Source organism: Gymnoscopelus microlampas, assembly GCF_963454915.1.
Source record: "Gymnoscopelus microlampas genome assembly, chromosome: 21".
Classification (NCBI taxonomy): Eukaryota; Metazoa; Chordata; class Actinopteri; order Myctophiformes; family Myctophidae; genus Gymnoscopelus; species Gymnoscopelus microlampas.
Window position 1 is genome coordinate 37,106,577 of NC_139958.1, and position 25,115 is coordinate 37,131,691.

The window sequence follows — 25,115 nt, forward strand, 5'->3', positions numbered from 1 at the left end:
TTTTTGGGTGACTGGGCACCTGGACGAGTGGGCACCTGGCGAGGTGGGCAACAGGACAACTGGGCACCAAAACCATCTGGGCACTAGGGACATGTGGGCACCTGGACAAGTGTGCACTTAGGGGTGGAGATAACTGGGCACCTGGACGAGTGGGCACCTGAATTAGGATTTGTGTCCACAAGTGTTTTTTAACTTTACATAGCATGCTGCTTTATTGTTGGTAAGTGATTTAACCCACTGTTCTTTAAACCACCAAACACAACACAACAAAAAGTACAATATAAGAGTTTATTTGCCAAAATAGTACTGAGGTACTATTATATTGATACCAATATTTTTGTACTTTGACTTCAATTCCGTGCTTTTACTTGTAACAGAGTATTTTTACATTGCAGTATTGATACTTTCACTTGTGAGTGAGTACTTCTTCCACAACTAGTAGCCTACTCAGTTACTTCCCTCTTTTTCTGTCTATTTGCACATGCCTTCTTGAGCACCACATATTCCTAATGTTCTTTTATTTAGACAGATGCATTCATTCACAATGTCGCTCTTTGCAGTTGATGCGTGAAAATGAAATGGCCACATCAAAGGCCATTTTATACTGATTTTATTGACATGTCTACACTCTAATAAAGCATGTTGCATCTCGTCTGTGATATGATTCTGCGTTGTAGAATAGTTTATAGCCTACTATAAACTATTCTAGAAGTACTCACATGTTTTACTTAAATAAAAGTATCAATACTGCAATGTAGATATACTAAGTAGAAGTCCCGTATTAAAAATGTAGCCTACTTGAGTAGAAGTACAAAAGTATCAGCATCAAAATGTATTTAAAGTACCAATAGTAGTACTCATCGTGTCCCATTTCACAAGTTCAAGATGTATAAAAAAATCTTTTGAAAATAGCCAATCTACAAGCTCTAAACTAAAGTTTTCCTATAATTGTAGTAGAGTAAAAGTAGGCTACAATATTTTCCTCTGAAATGTAGTGGAGTAGAAGTAAAAGTATTTAAATGTGTAGCCTAAATACTGAAGATAGTAAATATACCTCAGTACTTGAGTACATGTACTTACTTACTTTACACCACTGGTAAATTCAAGTTTCAAATGTTTGTTTCAAATGTTTGAAAATTCTGGTTACTCTACAAAGTTTAGTGTAATAATCATTGCAGCGCTGTCTTGAACCACATGATGTCGCAATTATCCACTTTAACAGTATACTTACATGATCGATATAATAATAGGCTTTATATGATGGCAACTTCATGTATAGGCTTCACTTTTCACATGTTTATTGTCAAAATCATACGTAAATAATTTGGCAAAATCTGAAATAATTAGCCTTCTGTGTTCTGCTCAAAAGCAGAAGACAATGTCTAACTATCAGTTAATAAATCCTGCGTTAGTGCACACAGCTCTAGTATTTATTTATTTATGTGTTTGTTTATTTATTTATGTGTGAATTTATTTATTTGTGTGCGCGCGCGTGCAAGCGTGTGAGAAGGTGTGTGTTCGCGCGCGCGCGCGCGCAAGGTAAAGTAGCTGAAGTTTATGTAATTCTTTTTGCACGGCAGCAGCTCAGGAGGCGACAGACAGACATGCGCACAGCTGATGTGGACAGACAGACAGACAGACAGACAGACAGACAGACAGAGGGTGAGACAGACAGACAGACAGACAGACAGACAGACAGACAGACAGAGGTGGGGAGAGAGACAGACAGACAGACAGACAGACAGACAGACAGACAGACAGACAGACAGACAGAGGTGGGGAGAGAGAGACAGACAGACAGAGAGAGAGGGAGGCACACATCTGCACACAGTGCACTGACGTCACCTCCAGACCCTGAAAAAGCTGCCAATGTGAAGCTGTCCTCCAGTCACTGTCCCATATGAGAGAGAGAGAGAGAGAGAGAGAGAGAGAGAGAGAGAGAGAGAGAGAGAGAGAGAGAGAGAGAGAGAGAGAGACACACACACCATATGAACACAGAGAGAGAGAGAGACCATATGAACACAGAGAGAGAGAGAGAGACCATATGAACACAGAGAGAGAGAGAGAGACACCATATGAACAGACCGGCTGCTACCTAACAACCCTTTACTTTCTGCTTCCTCTAGTCTAACCCATCCTTCTGGCAGCACAGCACAGCAGCACGGAATATATATACTTTCTGCAAACTACTCTGCACTCACTTTAACACACTTTGACTTTTAGCAGCAAGTCTAGCCTCATAACTACGAGAAGATTTGGCTGGAAATAGAAGAACCTTTCTGTTGTTTTTTGGAGCAAGTCCAAGATCTGGAATGCCGAATAACTGTTCTGTAAAGACTGTCTTTAAACTTTTCATGGTGAACCGATCCTTGATCACCGTGGGCTCCTCGTCGTGAGAAAGCCGTATTTCGTATATTCCAGCATGATCGCCAAACAAAGTCTGAGAATGATGTGATCAAAGCAAGAGGAGACACAATGTGTTTGGTGTGGAACTTGTTAAGAGCAAGTCTATTGTCTTGAGAGGTTTTGTTTGCCCTGCTGCTGCATTTTGGACTGATCGCTGACAATGAAGAGGAACATGGTAACTATCTCCTCAAAACACTCCGATCCGTTGGTTTTACTGGCGACAGATCATCTCGATCCGTTGGGTATAGAGTAGACAGATCACTCGATCCGTTGGGTAGCCTATACCGGAGACAGATCATCTCGATCCATTGGGTATAACAGGGACAGATCACTCGATCCGTTGGGTATATACTGGAGACAAGATCACTCGATCCGTACCGTTGGTTGGGTACATACGGAGACAGATCATCTGCCATGATCATCATGCAGCTTTGATGGGACAGATTAGGTTCACCATTCAAAAAGTTCTACCGCTGAGTAGTAATTACTCCGTAATTACAATGCATGTTTATAAAGAGCAGGAGTCGATTGCATTTCGCATGCATGGGATTTCTTATTTTTTATTTGGGGGGGTGGCAGTGATTTAGCTGAACCAGTGCTGGCCAGATGAAAAGACTCAAGAGACGATACGTTTACAATCTACACACAACGAAGCAAATTGACTGCATAGACACCACGTAGACTAGAGTGTTCTAAGATTCGCCCTCTCCTCTTCAGACAGTGTGGGTTGTTGGAGGGTTTGGTCCCAGCTTTGCACTAGTTCTGCAGAATGCCTTTTTTTTTGCCTGTTCATTTAGTTCTGAGTGTTGGCTACACGTTTAACCCCAAACAGGGTCAACTTGGTTGCATTTGCAAAGTTTAGAGTTAGGAATGTTTAAATGATGGCATTTGCATGGCGAGGCTATATATAGATTCCATGTAGTAGCCTTGCAGTTTTTTTAACCCTGGTTTTAAATCCCCATGTCTACAAAGAGATAATGAAAAACACAGGTAATAAGTAGCCATCATGCAACAACACTCTCCAAGCTGAGAGCCTATATATCTTGTCACGCTTCTGTTTACTTTAGAATGCACATGTGTATAGAGTAAGAGTAGACACTCCATATGGGTTGTTCTCAACGAGACATGACCTGCATGTCTTGACATCTTTGGTAAATCAGCTGAAAATGTAATGCATGTGTATTGGCGGAAAACGATACAGAACACAAACTTGAATCAGTTAAACCATCTAAGAAAGACATAATCATGTCATTCACTGTTTCTCAATATCCGGCCTGGGGGTCCTAAAAAAAATGACCCTTATATGGGACAGTAACTCTGAGAGTGTACTAAATGGAACCAAATGGACCCGTAAGGGTCCATTTGGTTCCATTTATTACACTCTCAGAGTTAAACGAAAACACTGAGGATTTTACAGCATAGATGGGGTCTGTGGGGTGACCCCATTGATAAAAAAAACGAAATTGTATTAAACGGGGGTCAGAATCCAAAGTCCAAAGGTGTATTAAATGGGGGGTCCTCCTTGAAGTGACAAAAGGTTGAGAATCACTGATGTGTAATCTCTGTCTGTCTGTCTGTCTGTCTGTCTGTCTGTCTGTCTCGCAGAGCTGCACATGGCGTGGCCAGGACACGTTCCCGATTTAGATCTCTTTTGTCTTCTGTTTTCCTGGAGTTCCACCTGAAGTGGCCCTGCATGGTGTGTGGGGGCTGGATGGCTCACAGCCCTGCTGCTGCTGCCCACATAGCTGCTGCTGCTGCTGCTGACATGAGCTCGGATTCCAATGCCACTGACATCTGGAAGTGTCCACTGTCAGGGGAAATCTGAGACCCCCGGCACCCCACCATAACCACCACACCGCTATCCAAGCACCGCAGCGAGAGAGAGAGCTAATTTCATGGTAAAAAGGGAGACAGACCATGGACTTGTTATGGTGTGGCAGCGGACCGATTGCGTGGTTTTTTTAGCCTGTTTGTTGTAAAAAAAAAGAAAAGAAAAGAAAAGCGCCTTCTGCTCCCCTATTACCCCCATGTCAGATCTTTTTTCTGAATTATGGAAATTTTGTGGAAGACGCTGACTTGGACACTGAGCCTGGTGGTCATGGCTGCAGCAGAACTTCAGAGCATCAACGGACACAGATCTCAAGGTATACGCCAGCACACACAAATGCACGTTCGATAGAAATGGTCTCATTTTTTTCAGGCCAAGGACCCCTTAGCTGAGAGAGAGATGAAGCAGGGCCTCCCCCCCACTACATGTTGTATAAATTGTGCTGCAGATTCAACTTTTTCATAGATTTCATAGATACCTTCATAGACTTGTGTAGCGTTGTGTTGGATTCATATTAATGTGTATTTTCAGACAGTTAACCACTTAAACCCTCAATACTGGTCTGCTCTCCCCCCCCCCCCTACACCAAACCTCTTTGCCAAAAATAGCCGATCTACAAGCAGACGTCATGAGCTTGTAGATTGTAGGCTGCTGTTCCCCTCAGAATAGGGATGCTGTAGGGTTCAAGTGGTTAATGTAAAGAACAAGTTCCTATCTCACAGCGGCCCCCCTGTAGTAACTCTGAGGACCCCTTAGGGGTCCCGGACCCCCCTGTTGAAGACCCCCTGGTCATAGAGATAGTGAAACATCTGGTGGCCTCACTGTTTTTTTTTGTTTTTTTTAGAAGGGCGGGAGGGATGAATGCACTGTCATGATGACCAGTGGTGGAAGAAGCCCTCCAAGAAAGATAGGCTCTATTCACAGCAGCCATATTATGAAGACATTCACAGGTGTTACCAATGATACTAATGAAGGCTCTGTTCCATTCTGGTCAAACAGAGTCAGGGTGCTGACATTGTGCATATCTACAGTTGGGGTCTAGGGACCCTCATGGGCTTCCAAATGGCCCCTTACAGGTGTGTAACTCTGAGAGTGTACAAATGGAACCAAATGGACCCGTAAGGGTCCATTTGGTTCCATTTGTACACGTGGAAACCACTGTGCTAGACTAAATGGAACAGAGCCTTCATTAGTATCATTGGTAACACCTGTGAAGGAAGTGATAATATGGCTGCTGTGCATAGAGCCTATTAGAAGTAAAAGCAGTAGCACTGAAGATGACTTATGCTCATTGGAAACGTGTGAACTCCTCTCCTCTCCTCTCCTCTATCATCTCGCCGCACCTCCTCTCTGTCTTAGTTCCTTCTCCATGTACTTTGTCTTTGCTCCAAAACAGAGGAGTTCCTCTCCTACCTGGAGGACTACCAGCTGACGGTGCCGGTGCGAGTGGACGAGAACGGAGAGTTCCTGAGCTACACGGTGAAGCACCACCGGCCGGGCCGCCGGAGACGGGGCGCCGGCGGGGGGGACCCCGCGCTCGGACCCCCGCAGCAGCCCTCCTCGGACCCCTCCTCGGACCCCGCCGAGTCGCGCCTGTTCTACAGACTGTCCGCCTACGGGAAGCACTTTTACTTAAACCTGACTCTCAATCCCCACCTGGTGTCGAAACATTTTACCGTGGAGTACTGGGGGAAGGAGGGCCTGGAGTGGCGTCACGACAGGGTGGACAGCTGCCACTATGTGGGGTTTTTACAGAACCAGTACAGCACCACCAGGGTGGCGCTCAGCAACTGCAAGGGCCTGGTAAGGAACAGTCGCTGCTTTTTCATCCAAAGTAAGCTATTATGACCACTTAGCCCATTGACCCATTCAACCCGGGAACGCAGCTGTGTCATTTTAGATTTCTTTGGCTATTCAAAAATAGCAGATAGCTGAAAAATCATGAAGATTTGTGCAAATCTTGAATAAAGCGAACATTTGTAAAATATTCTGTTCCAGGGACCCCCAGAAGCAAAGATTTGAGTTTTTTTTCACGATTTTTCAAAAATAGCAGATCTACAAGCTCATAGCGCGGCACTCGGTGCCGCGCTATGAGCTTGTATATCTGCTATTTTTGAATAGCCAAAGAAATCTAAAATGACACAGATGCGTTCCCGGATTGAATCGGTTAAGACCTACAAATGTCTTCTAAATCCCAACAGGTGATCAAAAGGACCAGCCAAAATAATATGTATTTGGCTGCCGACCCCTATCTCAAAATCCCTTTGTTCCAGGGACCCCCAGAAGCAAAGATTTGAGTTCAAAATGTTCGCTTTAAAGATATATATATATATTCAAAGATTTGCACACATTTTCACGATTTTTCAGAAATATCTGCTATTTTTGAATAGCCAAAGTATAACATATGGCAAGTGTTTAAGATGATTGTGATGCTATATTAACAAACTTTTCTGGGGACCCCCTGGTACCCCCCCAAGGACCCCTGGGGGTCCCCGTACCCCACTTTGAGAACCAATGTGCTATATATATATATATCTATATAGCTAAAATCTAAAATGATATAGATGCTTTCCTGGATTGAATGGGTTAACCACTTAAAGGAGCACGTCACCCATTTTCAACCATATCTTATAATTGGTCCTCACTAATGCCACAATTTCCTGTCTACTCACTCTGTCTCTTTGGTGGGCTACGGACAGTTCAGAAACCTGCCTACCAGTGACATCATCGGTGGGGATTCCAAGCTAATAGAAACGGCCTTTCTCTTCCTGGACAGTTAGCACGCTGAAATACAGTAGAAGCAATTGTTGTTGCAATAAAAATGGTTAAAAAAAGAAGACGTGTGAAATGTCTAAACCTGCCTACCTACCGATGATGTCACTGGTAGGCAGGACTCTGAACTGTCCACAGCCCTCCTCTGAGACACGGGCCGAGTGGACAGAAATGGTACCATCTTATAATAAGCATTAGTGAAGACTGAAGATAGGTTGAAAATGGGTGAAGTGGTCCTTTAAACTCTATATACTTTGTCCACCGGGGCGCCCCACAGGTCTATACTTGGTCCCCTCCTTTTTTCCCGCCTCTACACCGAAAATAGACGATCTACAAGCTCACAATGCGTCGTTGTGAGCTTTTAGAGCGGCTATTTCCGCAGAATGTTCACCTATTATGACATGCCCAGAATAGGGAGGCGATAGGGTTCATGTGATTTTAACAAACTTCAAACTTTTTCGTGCCAAGGACCCCCAAATTGACATGTATTTGGCCGCAGACCCCCCCATCTGAAAATGTTTTGTGCCAGGGACCCCAGAACGGCCAGAAGAGAAGATTTGTGTAAAAAGTCCAGATTACATTTATCCCCTGAGCAAGCAGGCAGGCTCTAATATAGCTCAATGGTAGAAAATGTCAGCACTTCCGCAGGAAACCGGGTTCAAATCCGGGGTAGAAGAGGAAAGTTACACAGTGGTGCTTTAACAACACAAATCTTGCATGATGGGGGTCCGTGGCCAAATATATATATCTCTGCTGTCCGGCAGAACTCCAAAATGTTCATTTTTCAGGAAATGGAAAAAAGTGGACTTAGGAGGCTTTGTTCATCGTTGATAAGAACAGCTGAATGGACCTCCAAGCTCACAATGAGGTTGGAGGTCAAAAGGGGGTGGAGCCTGTAGTCTGCTAAACGCAGAAAGTTTGAGGATCCAATGGAGTTAGCTGGTTTTGTCAGAAGCGCTTTTTAATGTTTTCATTGGTTCCATTTTTTTTTTACCAACACAAAACTTTTTTTTTCTTTTTTTTTTTCAAAAAACTGTTAGGATTTTTAAGAATCGCCTCAGGTCTTAATGGGTTAAAGCTGCACTATGAAACTTTCCTCTTCTGCCCCGGATTTGAGACGTAAAGGATGTTCAATGGCCCTGATTTATGGAAACAAAATGCAAAAGCGTCAAAGTGGAGTTAGCTGGTTTATGCCGGACAGCAACGATATATTAATTTGGGGGGGTCCCACAGGAAAAGGTTTGAGAAGCACTGCTCTGTGAGGCACAAGGAGCTACTTGCTCTGCCTATGCCGTCCCCACAGACCTTCAGATCTGATGTGAAAGACGTAATAGATGCCTGGCTTTAAATGCTTTGTTTATCTCAGCCAATCCTTTGGACCTCATGCCAAAGATTAGGGCAATTGTAGTTTGCTTGATATAATGTTGGCCTCTGCCATCTTGGCACAGTGACACTTAAAACAACTTGGGCTAAAAGGCAACGCTAGGGAAGAGAAACTCTAAATCAGCAAAACCCGGAGCTTCCTCAACTTAAAGCTGCACAGTGGTGGAAAAAGTACTCAAATGCTTGACTTAAGTAAAAGTATCAATACTGCAATATAGAAATACTCTGTTACAGGTAAAAGTCCGGAAATCAAAATGTACTTGAGTAAAAGTACAAAAGTATTGCCATCAAAATGTACTTAAAGTACCAAAAGTTAAAGTACTCATTATGCAGAATGTCAAATTTCAAGTTTTCAAATGTTTAAAAATCTATTGAAAATAGCCGATCACAATGCGTCGCGATGCATTGTGATCGGCTATTTTCAAATGGCAGAAATATTTACAGGGCTGAAGTGGTTAATATATGTTTTGTAATAATAATCAAAATCTACTAAGTAACTAGTAACTAAAGTTTTCAAATAAATGTAGTGGAGTAAAAGTACAATATTTGGATCCGAGACGTAGTGGAGTAAAAGTATTGGAAATCGGAAATGCAAATAACTCAACATTGCACTTAAGTACAGTACTTAAGTAAATGTACTTAGTTACTTTCCATCACTGATGTAACTTTCCGAGTTCAACCCCCGATTTGAAGTTGAACCCGGGGTCTCCTGTGCTGACATTACTTTTTGTTTGTTTTACCACTGAGGTAATAGAGTCTGCCTGCTTGCTCAGGGGAGAAATTGAATTTGAACTTTCAGGTCAAAATCGGTGTCAAACCAGAAACAGGATTGTGCCAAAAGTCGTGTCCAACCTATACACAGGATCTAAACGTCTCAACAGAGCAGCAGGGAGACCAAATAATACAACCGCCTCAATTGTATACGATATATTATTGTATTGACATACTCTACCATACAGATTGGACAAAATAACAATTGTATTCACTTAAATAAATGACATAGTAGAGGTTTAAGGAACCTTTGATGATATATAAATATGCCAGTCAGATTTAGGTTTTTGTTCATCTGTATTCAGAATTCCAAAATGTGACTAAAAAAATAATTAGGCTCTCAATAGAAAGTTGGAGGTTTAGGCAATGATTGTCATTTTACTTATCAGTCTCTCATTTAGACAGTTCTAAATTATGTGTAAAAAAAAAAATTGCTACGGCTGAGTTATTAGTCCTTAGGCTGTTGTTAACATCTGTGATTGGCCAGGATCTCTCTGGTAATCAAGGAATTGGAACCATTTTGAAAGCTGTTATCCTCCTTCTATCAAAATGCCTGGAAAGTAATCCTGTTTGTTTTTTATCAATTCTAATCGCGTGGAGAAAAGCATGTTTTGCTCTGGTTCCAGCCAAACGTGTTGGCAAGAGCGAGGTTAAGAGCACCATATTGTTGCTGTCGGGCAGAAACCTCTCATCTCCGTGTTTTTTCGTAAATGAACGCCCTACTTGATCATGCTACAGCGTCACTCAAAAGTATCAAAAGTAGCAGATCTGAAAGCTCAAAATGCGGTGCAAAGTGACGCGTTTTGAGCTTGTAGATCTGCTGCTTTTGCTATTTTTGAATTTGATTCCTGAAAAAAATACCTGTGTTCCAATGGATCCAATGTAGTTATTATTTAGTCACAAGCTCTTGTTAATATGTTTCATTGGTTCAATATCTATAAAAGACGCACACACACGCACGCACACACGCACACGCACACACATACATGCACACACATACATACATACATACATACACACACGCACGCACGCACACACACACACACACACACACACACACACACACACACACACACACACACACACACACACACACACACACACACACACACACACACACACACACACACACACACACACACACACACACGAACATGATAATTTGAAATATGGACATACAGGGTTTCTGCCCGACAGCGAAGATATGCACTGAACTGTACATTTTTGATATGTTGACAAAAAAGCAAAACAATAATGAATTCAAACGCCCTGCATTTGATATTTTGCCGCCTGGTTTGGCCGAGGGCTTTAAAGAGTCAAGCATGTACTTCTTCAATTAATGTTACAAATAGGCTGTTCAGTGGCAGCGTGTAGTTTGGTAGGAAGTCCCTGTAATTACGGTGAGGTTCTAGGTGCAATCGCTTGTTCTAACCACTTACAGTGGCAGTGGCACTATGTAACCTTTTCTTAATGAATAATAACATTTCATTTTGTCCAATCTGTATGATAGAGTATGTTAACACATGGTTGTATTTCGTCTCCCTGCTCTTCTATTGAGACATTTAGATCGTGTCAAAGGTCATGTCTCACCTAGACACAGGATCTTTTTTTTTGACACGATTCAATTCATCCCCTGAGCAAGCAGGCAGGCTCTATTAGCTTAATGGTAAACATTTCAGCACTTGTGCAGGAAGCCGGGTTCAAATCCGGGGCAGAAGAGGAAAGCGACATAGTACAGCTTTAATAACCTTTTTCCCGCCCTCACCAAATCCCCTTGGCCAAAAAATTGCCGATCTACAAGTTCACAACGTTTGTGAGCTTGTAGATGGCTAACGTTTTCTCCCAGAATATGGATGCTGGGGTTCAAGTGGTTGAAACCAGTGTTTGCCACATTATCGCCCCGCATCTTACAGATATATGAAGGTTGCAGGGCAAATACGTGCTGTAATTTGATTCTTGCAGGAATAAGCAACTGTATGACTGGAGAGAGCATTTGAAATACTTCATAGATTCATTCAAAGCATGTAAAGTAGTGAGGAAAAAAAAACAAGATGATTACTGCCAAGAATTCAATTCAGGACAGTTATGTAATATAATTCCATACGGCTTGAATGACCCGGTGTAATCATACGCATACGGATTCATATAACAAAATGTTTCGAAGGCAATATTGTATTAATTCACCATTGCATTTTGCATGCGTTTGCATTGTTTGCGTGCAGCGGTGGAAAAAGTACTCAAATGTTTTACTCTGCAATGTAGAAGTACTCTGTTACAAGTAAAAGTCCAGAATTCAAAATTTAAAGTAAAAGTACAAAAGTATTGGTATCAAAATGTACTTAAAGTGCCAAAAGTAAAAGTACTAAAATGTTTGAAAATAGCCGATCTACAAGCTCACAACGCGTCGCATCGCGACGCGTTGTGAGCTTGTAGATCGGCTATTTTCCAAATAGCCTAGATATAAAATAGGGCTGAAGTGGTTAATGTATGTTTTATAAGGTAATAATTGATATCTGCAAAGTAACAAATAATTGTAGTGGAGTAAAAGTAAAATATTTGCCTCTGAGATGTATAGTGGAGTAAAAGTAAAAGTATAGACAATTGGAAATGCTCCAGTAAAGTAAAAGTACCTCAAAATTGTACGGTACTTGAGTACATTTACTCAGTTACTTTACGCCACTGGCTTCCCTAAACCGTCTCTTACGTTGCTCTTGTTTTTTTGTTTCTTCCCCCAAACCCAGCATGGCGTTATAACAACAGAGGAAGAGCAGTATTTAATAGAGCCACTGAAGAACATCTCCTCCTCCTCCTCCTCCTCCTCCTCCACAACCTCCAGTGAATGGAACCTGGAGCAAGCACAGCAGCACGTTATTTATAAAATGTCTGCCATTCCCTCACCGCAAGAGCACAGCCAGGAACTCAGCTGTGGCATTTCAGGTTGGTGAACCCAGCAAGCTAGACTCCTCCGTCTGGGGTGGGGACTGACGTAAAAAGAAAAAAAGAGAGAAAAAGGGACGTGCTATACATAGCAGGTTCAGAGGAAGTTGCTGGTTTGGTTCTAGGCCCAGGTTCCTGGGTTCGGACATCATCATGACCAAAGGCTCCCTTGTGTGCTTTACAGTCCTGGCCAACAACTCCCCAACCTGTAAGACAGTGGTTTTCAACCTTTTTCATGCCAAGGACCCCTAAATTGATATACATTTGGCCGCGGACCCCCCAATTGAAAATGTTTTGTGCCAGGGACCCCCAGAAGCAAAGATATCAGTTCATTTTCGCCTTTAAAAAAATATAAATATTCAAAGATATGCACACTTTTTCGAGGTTTTGCAAAAATAGCAGATCTACAAGCTCATAGCGCGCTATGAGCTTGTAGATCTGCTATTTTTGAATAGCCAAAACTAAGCGGTTGAAAATGAGCGTTGACGCTATTAACTCATTTTGCTGGGGACCCCCTGGTACTCCCTCAAGGACCACTGGTGGTCGCCCGGACCACTGGTTGAAAACCACTGCTGTAAGACAAAAAACAAAAAAGCCTGATTTATACTTAGTTGCGTCGCGCCGCAAATAGCCGATCTACAAGCTCACGGCGCGTCGCGGCCGCGAGCTTGTAGATCGGCTATTTCCGGCGCAGAGAAACGACGCGTGACCAAGTATAACTTAGGCTAAAGCCGTCCTCCGGCTTTTCCAACAGGGGGGAAACGTTTGCTTCAAGTGCCAAAAGGCTACGAGAACTTGGCCCTTGAATCTAAACTGTTTATTTTTATTTTTTATTATAGAATCGGCTTTGTCCTATATATAGAAACAATGTTCTGGCGTGGAAGTTACTTGTGCGTTTCCTTGCAACAGAGGATTTGCAGCTCCACTACAAATTCTTTTTTTTTTGCTTACTGTGTGAGCTCTGATGGCACCAGGCAGGCGAGAGAGAGCCAGGTGGATATTTAGGTATTTTTGGCCACGGTCTTATAGGAAAGTGCTACAGACTGTCATGGGCAGGAAGCTAGCATGCCCCGACACGTATCATCTTATAGGTTTTTCCCAGAGCATCTGGGTCATAAAGAAAGAGGCTTCAGCGGCAAAGGTTCAAAGGGGCAGATTCCCCAAGGTTGCATCTGCCATTCTCTTTTTTTTTTGTGTGTGTGGGGGGGGGGGGGGGGGGGAGGGTAGCATTACCGCAATATAAAACGTCTCTGTCGGCCAGAAACCTCTTATCAACGTATTCTAATTTATTGTGGTTTTTTTTTCGTAAATGAACGCCTCTACTTGATCATACTACAGCGCCACACAAAAGCATCAAAAGTTGCAGATCCGTCACTTTGGCTGTTTTTGAATTTGAATCCCGAAAAGTAACAGTTTTGGACTGGTTTCCACCTGACAGAAATTAAGAATAATCTGTTGCGAGTAAAGGCCTGTATTAAACATTTTTACTTAAGTAAAAGTACAAAGGTATTGGCATCAAAATATGCTTGGCAGTTCCAAAGTGAAAGTACTCACATTTTCTCAAACATTTGCGAAACGTTTTCAAAAGTACAGCTCATCTACAAGCTCACAGTGCGATTGCGCTGTGGTGGGCTTGTAGATCTGCTATGTTGGCTATTTCCGGACATTTTTGAAAATCTTCGCCTATAGTGACATCATGCCCCAAATAAATAGGGATGCCAGGTTGAAAGTGGTTAAGTCTGTCTGTGGGTTTCATGAATGTTTAACCAATGAAAAGTATTAAAAGGAGTTTATGAGTAAATAATAACTACATTGGAACCAATGGAACAGTTTTTTTTTTTTTTTTTCATTTCCTGAAAAGTAACAGTTTTGGACATATAAGGTTTCCTCCTGACAGCGACGATATGTTCCTTCTACGGTTCTCTAGATCTGTGCTTGATGTCAAGGACCCCCAAATTGACATGTATTTGGCCGTGCCCCCTCCCATCTGAAAATGGGGGACCCCCAGAAGAGAGGATTTGTTCAAAATCTTCCAAAGATTTTAAAGATTGTAAAAAAAATAGCAGATGTACAAGCTTGCAGCGTGGCACGAAGTGATGCGCTGTGAGCTTGTATATCTGCTATTTTTGAATAGCCAACGCATAAAATATGGATGAAGTGGTTAAAATGATTGTGATTCTGTATTAACACATTTAGCTGGGGACCGTCTTCGGGTGTTCGACCTCTTCCTACCTGAAAACCCCCCCAATCGACTAAATGTATTAGTCTGGTTATCCTCATTAACCCCTTCAGCCCTACGTTATACATTGGTGTACAACGGTGTTGTGCAAACATAGCGAAAATAGCTGATGCGACACATTGTGAACTTGTAGATCAGCTATTTTAGCTCATTTCTGTTAGGCCAAGTCCTAATCTGCGATTTGTAAAACAGAGCGAAAGGAGCCCCTAAAGTAACTACTAGCACAATATGTAAAAGGATGTTTTGTTAATATTGTTCTAAACCTATGTCATGCATGTAACCAACCAGTTGAGAAAGAAATCACAGATTGAGACGTTTACCTTTGCTTTTATGAAATATTCGAACCTAGGCCATCTAGGGCTTTACGGAAGATGCTTCTGAACATGTATTCTATTGCTAGTTTGACCACTTCAAATGCTCTTTCGTCTTAAAATAATCAATAACCAGAAAATAGCCGATGATTGGCTATTTTCGGCTATTGATTATTTGCGTTACATGCTTCCATTGAAGACGTGTATGGAATTCGAATGACTGTCGTGGCGACTGAGAACTTCGGTGTCATTTTAGATTTTAGCGTTGGCTATTAAAAAATAGCAGATGTACAAGCTCACAGCGAGCTTGTACATCTGCTATTTTTTTTCAACATTTTTTTAAATTGAAAGTGATTTCTTTTGTGAAAAATAATGTAGCTTTTTTTTTTTTTTTTTTTTTTTTTTTCAGATGGGGGGCTGGGTCCGCGGCCAAATATGTAGATATATATATCAATTTGGGGGGTAGAATCGGCCTCAGGTCTTAATGGGTTTTAAAGGAGGAGTTCACCCAAAAAATGACTTATTTTCTATCAATTGCACACCCTATGAAGCCTTGAATCCATGGATTCTTTTTTGTTTTTGTCGCATTCTAAAGCTAATAATTTGATTCCCGTCTCCTACCGGCTAATGTATCCGGTAGGAGACACAAAGTAGATTATTTGTATCTCCTACCGGAAATACACACGGTCATCAAATTATTGTTTTAGGAATGCCACAAAAACAAAAATAAATCCATGAAATCAAGGCTTCATGGGGTGTGCAATTGATAGAAAATAAGTCATTTTTTGGGTGAACTCCTCCTTTAAGCCATGAAATCTAACCAGCGTCCGTGTCCGTTTGATCCACAGATGTCCTAAAAAGCAGTACGCCGTGTCAGTTTAGCACGCCTCCCCCCGCCCACCCGCCCACCGTACCACATAACAGCAGCAGTGATCACCCGCCCACTGCGCCACAGAACAGCAGCAGTGTCCACGTGAACGGCACCCACAGACAGAGGCGGAGCGTCAGCACCGAGCGCTTCGTGGAGACCCTGGTGGTCGCGGACAAGATGATGGTCGGCTACCACGGACGCAAAGACATCGAGCACTACATCCTGTCCGTGATGAATATTGTAAGTGTGATCCTGCTTTTCGGTCGGGCCGCTTGTTTTCTCTGATAGATAGATAGATGGATACCCAGTGGTGTAAAAAGTACTCAAATTCTTTACTTAAGTAAAAGTACCAATACTGCAATATAAAAATACTCTGTTACAAGTAAAAGTCCAGAATGAAAAAAAATACTTGAGTAAAAGTACAAAAGTATTGGCATCAAAATGTACTTAAAGTACCAAAAGTAAAAGTACTAAATATTTGAAAATAGCCGATCTACAAGCTCACAACGCGTCGCGATGCGACGCGTTGTGAGCTTGTAGATCTGCTATTTTCAAATAGCCTAGGTATAAAATAGGGTTAAAGTATGTTAATGTATGTTTCATTATATCATAAATTATATCTGAAAACTAACTAGTAACTAAAGTTTTCAAATAAATGTGGTGGAGTAAAAGTACAATATTTGCCTCCGAGATGTAGTGGAGTAGAAGTAAAAGTATTGGAAATTGGAAATACTCAAGTAAAGCACAAATACCTCAAAATTGTACTTAAGTACAGTACTTAAGTAAATGTATCTAGCTACTTTCCACCACTGTGGATACCTTTTATTGATCCGTAGGCAGCACAGCAGTTAAGAGTGACAGAGTTACGGGTACAGAGTAAGGAAAGTACTGTCGTATACACAATACAAAGGCAAGAAAAGCAAAAACAAACAGAACAGCAGTATATATGGTATACACCTAAGGCTAAGAAATTAAAACAATGATGTAAAACCAAACGATAAAACAACATAAAACATCAACATATGGCTTCAATAAACGAGTACAAATACGCTATCCACGCAAAGGAGGTGACTTAAATAATGACACTGACTCTGCATGTCGTAGATCCTCATTTAGGGCATTCCAAAGCTTAAGGCCCTATCTTTACCCCTTATGCCAAAACTTTTTAACACATTTTGAAAAAACATTTCAAAATAATGAAAATAGCCATCTACATCGACACGTGAGCTTGTAGATCAAAACGTTTTTCAAAATAGTAAAAAATGCCCCAAAAAGTTGAGGCATAACGGGGTAAGGCGGCATGGTGACTAGACACGCCTTGCAAGAGGATCAGGCCTGAGGATCAGCTGTTGTTGAAGAGCCCTGATTCTCAGCCTTTTGTACCACTTCAACCCAAGGGTTTCCCAAACAGTGGGTCGGGAGTCGGGACCGATGTCCAGGTCGCAGACACATTTTTATCGGTCAAAAAAAAGAGAAAAAAATACATCCTTTTTTCTAAAGATAAAAAAAAAAAAGGTTTTAAACAAAAAAATCTAAACGTGTCATCAATTTCACCATTTGTCTGACTTTGTGTCTTTTCTTCTTTTCTGGAGGTCAGGTTGCCAAACTTTACCGTGATGCCAGTCTAGGAAATGTTGTGAACATTATTGTGACCCGACTGATTGTTCTCACTGAAGACCAGGTGAGCAGATCTCTCTCTCTCTCTCTCTCTCTCTCTCTCTCTCTCTCTCTCTCTCTCTCTCTCTCTCTCTCTCTCTCTCTCTCTCTCTCTCTCTCTCTCTCTCTCTCTCTCTCTCTCTCTCTCGTTCACTCTCCATGACCCTTTACACCTTTCTCTCTCTTTCTTGGTATAAGAGATATAATATTGGCTTGTAAATGTACATTGGATATTCAAAACTACAGCGTCACACAAAATAATCAAAAGCAGCTATATTTGCTCTGGAAGTCTATCCATTGTTGAATATGAAATTAAATGTATTAATTATGTAAGTATCCCTGTGTACTGCATGAGCTTGGGTGAGTTTACTCCTGACTCACTCCTGATCTCAAAACAAAGTTTTATGAAAGTGGAGGGCAGATTTAGCTGTTCAAACACAGATTTCAGAGAACGTATTTATTGTTTATGAGAAGAATACCACATTATAACAAGTAGCCTATACTGTATTTCCAGCGTTTAAAATATTAAATAGATAATTGACTTTGAAGTGTAACCAAATCACTGTCACTTTTGTGTGACTGGCATGATTTGCGCAGCGTAATTGCTCTGGGTTATGCTTGATTCATACCTCGTCGTTCGACTGTGTCGCGTGCCGAAAATAGCCGATCTACAAGCTTACAAAGCATCGCAACGAGACGCTTTGTAAGCTTGTAGATCAGCTACTTTTCCGGGCTTGCGGAGAGGACAAGGCAAGACCGTGTACCGCCACTTTAGATGAAAGAGCCCACAGCGGAGAATCGCCCCGACAACCTCCCCTCAGGGACTCTTGATTGAGGGCTTTTACATGGGCTGTACATGTACGTATATGATGGAAAAACAGTGTGTCAGTCTAGTGTGTTTTCTGAGGGGGCCATACAGAGCTATTTATACGGGATTGGAGCCAACATTTAAATGTTATCCCGTAAAGTCATACTGTGTACCTTTTTCAATTAAACAAAAGTTGTTTGATAACTTGATAACTGGTATGTTCTTCCCAATAACCATATCACATAAAAGTGTGTTTATGACAACTACTGACTACTCTAAACGCTACTAAACACTGTCTATTTCTAATCGTGTTTGAAGTGTCTGAATAGAAATGGCACCAAAGTGGGGCTCTGGTGGCGCAGTGGTAAAAGTGCCTGCCCACCACGGCGGAGGTTGTGGGTTCGAATCCACCATGGGTCATCTGGCTTAGTGGCTTTGATGCGCGTCTTTACGAACACAATAGGCTCTATGCACAGCAGCCATATTGGACAGAAATTGGGGCCCCTCCTTGCCTCCTTCACAGGTGTTACCAATGACACTAATGAAGGCTCTGTTCCATTTAGTGTAGCACAGTCGTTCTCAGACTTTTTAATTTCAAGGACTCCCATAACTCTGAGAGTGTACAAATGGAACCAAATGGACCCTCCGGGTCCATTTGGTTCCATTTGTACACTCTCAGAGTTACACCCTCTCAAGGAACCATGAGGGTCCCTGGACCACACTTTGAGACCCACTTGTGTTTCTAGTGAGCCAACATGCACAATATCAGCACCCTGACTCTGTTTGACCAGAATGGAACAGAGCCTTCATTAGTATCATTGGTAACACCTGTGAAGGAAGTAAGAAGAGGTCAAATTTTTCTCCAAAATGGCTGCTGTGCATAGAGCCTATTGGCTCATGTTCAGGGGAGGGAAGCCGGGCGGGGAGGGTGATATTTGTCACTGCATGTACTCCTACGGGCTGGGGAAGGCACCTGTCAGCAGGAAGTGTTGGGGGGGAGGAGTAGGACGACGAAGGCTCTACGTCCTCCCGGTGGGGGCTCCTCACTGAAAAGGTGAGCCAGTAGGATACAACAAAAGCAGTGACACACAGAGACATTAATTGCCATAAGACAAAGGGGTTTAAAACAATGTAAAGTAAAGTGTCTTGAGACAACTTGTTGTGATTTGGCCCTTTGATAAAATTGAATTGAATTGAAAGTAGATGCTGATTCACATCTAATAGGCTCTTGTACAGCCATATTGGCGAGAAATTGGGACGCTTCCTTATTTACTTCCTTCATAGGTGTTACCAATGATGCTACTGATTAAGGCTCTGTTCGATCCTGGTCAAACAGACTCAGGGTGCTGCTATTGTGCATGTTGGTTCACTGGATCAGGCACTGCTACACTAAATGGAACAGAGCCTGAACCCATTAAAACAGGGAAAGTATCTGTGTCATTTTTCGATTTTACGGTTACAAATAGTGCTGCGCTGCGAGCTTGTACATCTGCTATTTTCATTTTTTTTTTGAAAAATCTTGAATAATGCATTTTTTAACACAAAATTAATCTTCTCCTCTGGGGGTCCCTGGCACAGCACATTTTCAGTCCTTGGCACGAAAAAGTTTGAGAACTACTGATTTAGAAGGTGTTTGGTAGAAGGTCTAATGGGTTAATAACCCTATTATCATTGGTAACACTTAAGGAATTAAGGAAACAGCCCAATTACTTGCCAACATGGCTGCTGTTCATAGAGCCCGTTGCAGTGAGAGGTATCCTAATGTCAACATCAACGCTCGGTGGAATAGAACTACAGACCGCACTATAATGTGTGTGTGTGTGTGTGTGTGTGTGTGTGTGTGTGTGTGTGTGTGTGTGTGTGTGTGTGTGTGTGTGTGTGTGTGTGTGTGTGTGTGTGTGTGTGTGTGTGTGTGTGTGTGTGTGTGTGTGTGTGTGTGTGTCACAGCCTAACTTGGAGATCAACCACCATGCGGACAAGTCTCTAGATAGTTTCTGTAAGTGGCAGAAGTCCATCCTCAGTCACCATGGCGACGGCAACAGCATTCCAGAGAATGGGATGGCTCATCATGACAATGCTGTTCTCATCACTCGGTATGTACACACTGTAACACACTACTACAGTATGAGCCCGTGGAATGCTGATTCTCAAACCTTTTCAATTTCAAGGACCCCCAGTTTGGTATGCACTAAGGCCACGGACCCCCATAACTCTGAGAGTGTACAAATGGAACCAAATTTGGTTCCATTTGTACACTTGCTTGTAGATCGGCTATTTTCACAATACTTATCTGTGGAACCGAGTCAAACTAAATGTTAAGCCTCATCACAATTCCAAGTGCTTATCAGGGTGGGGGGGTCCCCAGTTAAAACATGATTATTTTGAGGGCTCCCCAGTTCAAATATGATTATTTTGAGGCCTCCCCAGTTCAAATATGATTATTTTGAGGGCTCCCCAGTTGAAAATATGATTATTTTGGGGGCTCCCCAGTTCAAATATGATTATTTTGAGGGCTCCCCAGTTGAAAATATGATTATTTGGGGGGCTCCCCAGTTCAAATATGATTATTTTGCGGGGTCACGGCCTGAAAAGTTGTGGATCCCTTGCCATAAAGGTCCATCGGACCCCTGCTGGTCCCCGGACCCGGTGTTGAGAACCAGCGCTATGAAAGACAGTTTCCCGTCATCATCCTGACTGTGAATGTTAAGTAGTGTTGTGCAGCCCACTGCTTTGCCAAGCAGCTCATTCTAATCAATCACAGTCCCATCAATGAGGATTTGCTGCAGAGACGCATCAGACACACTAAAGATGACGATGAGGAACACTTCGTCAGTGCTAACTGTTTGCTCTTCAGACGCGACCTCCACAGCAGTGCGTTTGTCTTTGGAAGTTTCGGTGAGTTAGGGCTGATTGATCGATAGAATACTTTATTAGCAGTTTGTGAAAAAAAAAGCACAGGAAAGTACAGTTCACTACAAGGTCTGCTAAGAGGATTTTAAACCCAAGAAAGCCTATGGCTTGTTTCCATTGGGGTCCTTTGTACTCAATTCATCGAAACATTTAATGAGGGGGGGGGGGGGCGGGGGGGGGGGGGGCTAGGCTTTGACTTTTACAGGGGCCAGTTTCAAACATTTGTCACAATGTCTTTTTTTGTAATTACGATCAGTGATGGAAGATTTATTATGATGATTATTATGAAAAATGTACTTGAATAAAAGTATAAAAGTATTGGCATCAAAATGTACTTAAAGTACCAAAAGTAAAATAACTAATTTTGCACAATGTTCCATTTTAAGTTTTCAAAATGTTTTAAAATCTTTTGAAAATAGCAGATCTACAAGCTCACAACAACGTGTTGTGAGCTTGTAGAATAGCTATTTTCAAATAGCCGGAGTATATATAGGGCCAAAGTGGTTCATGTATATTGTAATAATCAAAATCTACTAAGTAACTAGTAACTAAAGTGTTCAAATAATTGTAGTGTCTTCAGAGTTACTACAGGGGGGCCGCCAAATCTTTGTCTGATATGATTATTAGATATTTTTACATTTACCACTTAGCATCCCTAGCATCCCCTTTCTGAGGAGAACTTTAGCCAAAAATAGCAGATCTACAAGCTCACAACGCACAACTCGCAGCGCGAGGCGTTGTGAGCTTGTAGATCTGCTATTTTTGCCAAAGAGGTATAGGTATAGAGCGGGGAAAAAAAGCAGACCTAGTAAAAAAATCACACCCAGTGTGAAGTGGGCGGTGTGTGGTCATCACAACATGACTTTTTAAGTCCATACTGCTATTCATAGGGCTGCACATGTGTCATGTGTTTCGCTAGCCAATCACAGTCCTGAATTTGCAAAGTCAGCCAATCACATTACAGCTAGTGGTGATGACACTAGCTGTAATGTGATTGGCTGACTTTGCAAAAGTATAGATTTGCATTGACTGTGGAAGGGTTAGGGTTGTAGACTGCGTTGTAGACTATTGGCCAATCACGGTGCAGGATTGGTGTCCAAACCTCACTTATAGGGGGCGGTTACACCGCCCCAAAAAAAGACGTTTAATCTGAAACACAGTTTTAAACAATATAGAGGGGGTCCCTGCTTCATCTCTCTCTCTCAGCTAGGGGGTCCTTGGGCTGAAAAACGTCGAAGAACCCCTGCACTAGTGGTCCGGAGGTCAAAACAGGTCGAGAACCCAACCAACTTGCCTGTAATGGTTGTCAAGTCTGGATGTCCTCAAGATTGGGCCTAATCGCTATGGACCTGGAACTGGGCCAGGGAGAGAGAGAGAGAGAGAGAGAGAGAGAGAGAGAGAGAGAGACACAGACAGACAGAGAGAGAGAGAGAGAGAAGGACTGATGAGGGGAAGTGAAGTTTAGGAGGAGAGGAGGAGGGAGAGAGAGAGCGGAGGATGACATTAAATTGAATTAGCTGTGGTCTCGGTGGTTCTTCAGAAGGTTAAAAGCTTTAGCAGTGATTGGATCATTCATTGAAATGTATGATGTGAATCCTAAAGCATAATGCCGCAGTGTTGCTCCCTCTATTGGATTACGTTCAGATCGCCGTCGCCGTCGTCGGGCGGGAAACCTCATACCTCCGTATTCAAACTTTTTGCGCGTTTGTTTTGCAAATGAACGCCCTACTTCATCATACTGCAGCGTCACATTAAAGCATCAAAAGTCAACGTTTTGAGCTTGCAGATCTGCTAATTTTGAATTTGAATCCTGAAAGTGACAGTTTTGGACATCTGAGGTTTCCACCCGACAGAGACGATATGAGATAGAGGACACGCACACGCACACGCACACACACACACACACACACACACACACACACACACACACACACACACACACACACACACACACACACACACACACACACACACACACACACACACACACACACACACACACACACACACACGCTGTCGGGCAGAAACCTTGTATCTCCATATTTCAACTTTTTACGCCCCCCCCCCTCCCCCACAAGCTCACAAGAGCTTGTAGATCTGGTACGTGGAATGTCTGGCCTGTGTGTGTGTGTGTGTGTGTGTGTGTGTGTGTGTGTGTGTGTGTGTGTGTGTGTGTGTGTGTGTGTGTGTGTGTGTGTGTGTGTGTGTGTGTGTGTGTGTGTGTGTGTGTGTGTGTGTGTGTGTTGTGTGTGTTTGTTTAGCTGAATGACATTTAGAGGACAGAAGGATTTGTGATCAAAGGTTCTCAAAGTGGGGTCCGGGGAGCCTTTGGGGTCCTTGAGGGGGTTCCCGGGGGGGGGTCCCCAGCAAAATGAGTTAATATTGCATCAGAATCAGTCATTTTGGGGTTCCTTGACATGAACACATTTCACTGATATAGACTGAGGAGTGCACCAGGTGTTTGCTATCATCAAACATTTTGTGTGATGTTTATATTGTATTAATGTGTTTTAAACGTTATAGTTAAAGCAGCACTATGTAACTTTCCTCTTCTGCCCTGGATTTGAACCTGGTTTCCTGCGCAAGTGCTGACATGTGTACCATTGAGCTAATAGAGCCTGCCTGCTTGCTCAGGGGATAAATGTAATCTTGACCATCTGGTCAAAATTCGTGTCAGATCCTGTGTCTAGGTGAGACGTGACCTTTGACACGATCTACATGTCTCAATAGAAGAGCAGGGAGACCAAATACAACCACCCCAATTGTATAAGTTATATTGTATTAACATACTCTACCATACAGATTGGACAAATGTACATTTTATTCATTAAAAAAAAGTTACATAGTGCCGCTTTGAGATGTATTTAGACTAAAGAATGGAATAGTAAACAATGTCCCATTTAGGCCTGTCACAATTATTACATAATCGCCTAATTGCAATTATTTGAGATAATCACAATTATTATTCATATTTGTCATAATCGTTTCCATGTTGAAAAGTGTTCGCATATGTTCAAATATTTTCAAAAATAGTGGAAATAGCCGATCTTCAAGCTCACGACGTGTCGCAATGCGACAGTTTCACTGATACAACACGTTTGAGTGTTGTTAGATATGGCTATTTTCAAAGACATGTAATAGTTTCTGTTCTTTTGTGCCTTTGTTTTTCTGACTACAGGTATGACATTTGCACGTACAAGAACAAACCCTGCGGTACCCTTGGTGAGTGCTGATCAATAGTGACTTACATCTAGGTCACCTGTCATGTCTTGATCTGGTGATCTGTTTTCCCTGCTTCAGTGTATTGTTTCCTTCATCCATGTGTGGTCTGAGCCAATCTGGGAACCTGTTTGGGAAAAAAAGGAAAAAAGAATGTTGTTTTTGCCTCTGCGGTTCTGACCTCTTTTTTTTTGTTAAACAGGAACTCGGGTTTGTCTCCTCCCCCTTTTTTAGTCAACTTCCTCCTGTGTTTAATCCTACTAACAACAACATTACATGTTGGAAAGCACCTGTGTCATTTTAGATTTTAGCTAAAATAGCACATTGGTTTTCTCTTTGTTTATTAAAAAATGCAGATATACAAGCTCATAGCGCATCACTTCGTGCCCCCTATGAGCTTGTAGATCAGCAATTTTTTTATCTTTTTTTTCATTTGTGCAAAGCTTTGAATATATATATTTTTTAAAGCGAATATGTTTAACTCAAATCTCTGCGGCCAAATACATGTAATTTTGAGCACCACTGACCTAGCAACATAGGATGTTCAGAAAGCTGTTTACAAGACATTTTTAGAATCGGGCTCAGGTCTTAATGGGTTTTTTACAATTTACAATTTAGGCATTTAGCAGACGCTCTTAATCCAGAGCGATTTACAGTAAGCAAGGACAACACAAGGAAATTCATCAAATGCATAGAATTAGTAATCTAGGATCATAAGTAAACCAAGAACCTATCATCAGTCTAACAGTAGAATATCCCCCCCAAAAATTCAATCTGTCCATTGAAACTATACACACTATATGATGCCAGGTCAACAATGACCTGGCATCTGTCTACATAGCCTGCTATCTAAGTTACATTTTAGCCTTTGCATAAGCCTGCAAGGTCGTCGAGGCTAGGGCAAGTGCTACGGGCTGAGGTGGAGTCTGAAGAGGTGAGTCTTCAGATGAAGGCTGAAAATTGGGAGTGAATCTGCATTTCTGACTGCAATGTGGAGTTCATTC

General features: G+C 42.1%; 1 protein-coding gene across 1 annotated transcript in view; it reads left to right on the forward strand.

The window, feature by feature from the left end:
- The first annotated feature begins 2,325 nt into the window (after positions 1–2,325).
- Positions 2,326–25,115, forward strand: part of adamts6 (ADAM metallopeptidase with thrombospondin type 1 motif, 6) — a 114,838-nt gene continuing 92,048 nt past the window's right edge. Inside the window, exons 1-8 of the mRNA XM_084047341.1 lie at positions 2,326–2,581; positions 4,012–4,550; positions 5,631–6,037; positions 11,902–12,097; positions 15,496–15,758; positions 17,116–17,199; positions 19,930–20,075; positions 24,071–24,114. Coding sequence (XP_083903467.1) covers positions 4,457–4,550; positions 5,631–6,037; positions 11,902–12,097; positions 15,496–15,758; positions 17,116–17,199; positions 19,930–20,075; positions 24,071–24,114 — 1,234 coding nt within the window. The 5' untranslated portion in view covers positions 2,326–2,581; positions 4,012–4,456. The remainder of the gene's footprint in view (positions 2,582–4,011; positions 4,551–5,630; positions 6,038–11,901; positions 12,098–15,495; positions 15,759–17,115; positions 17,200–19,929; positions 20,076–24,070; positions 24,115–25,115) is intronic.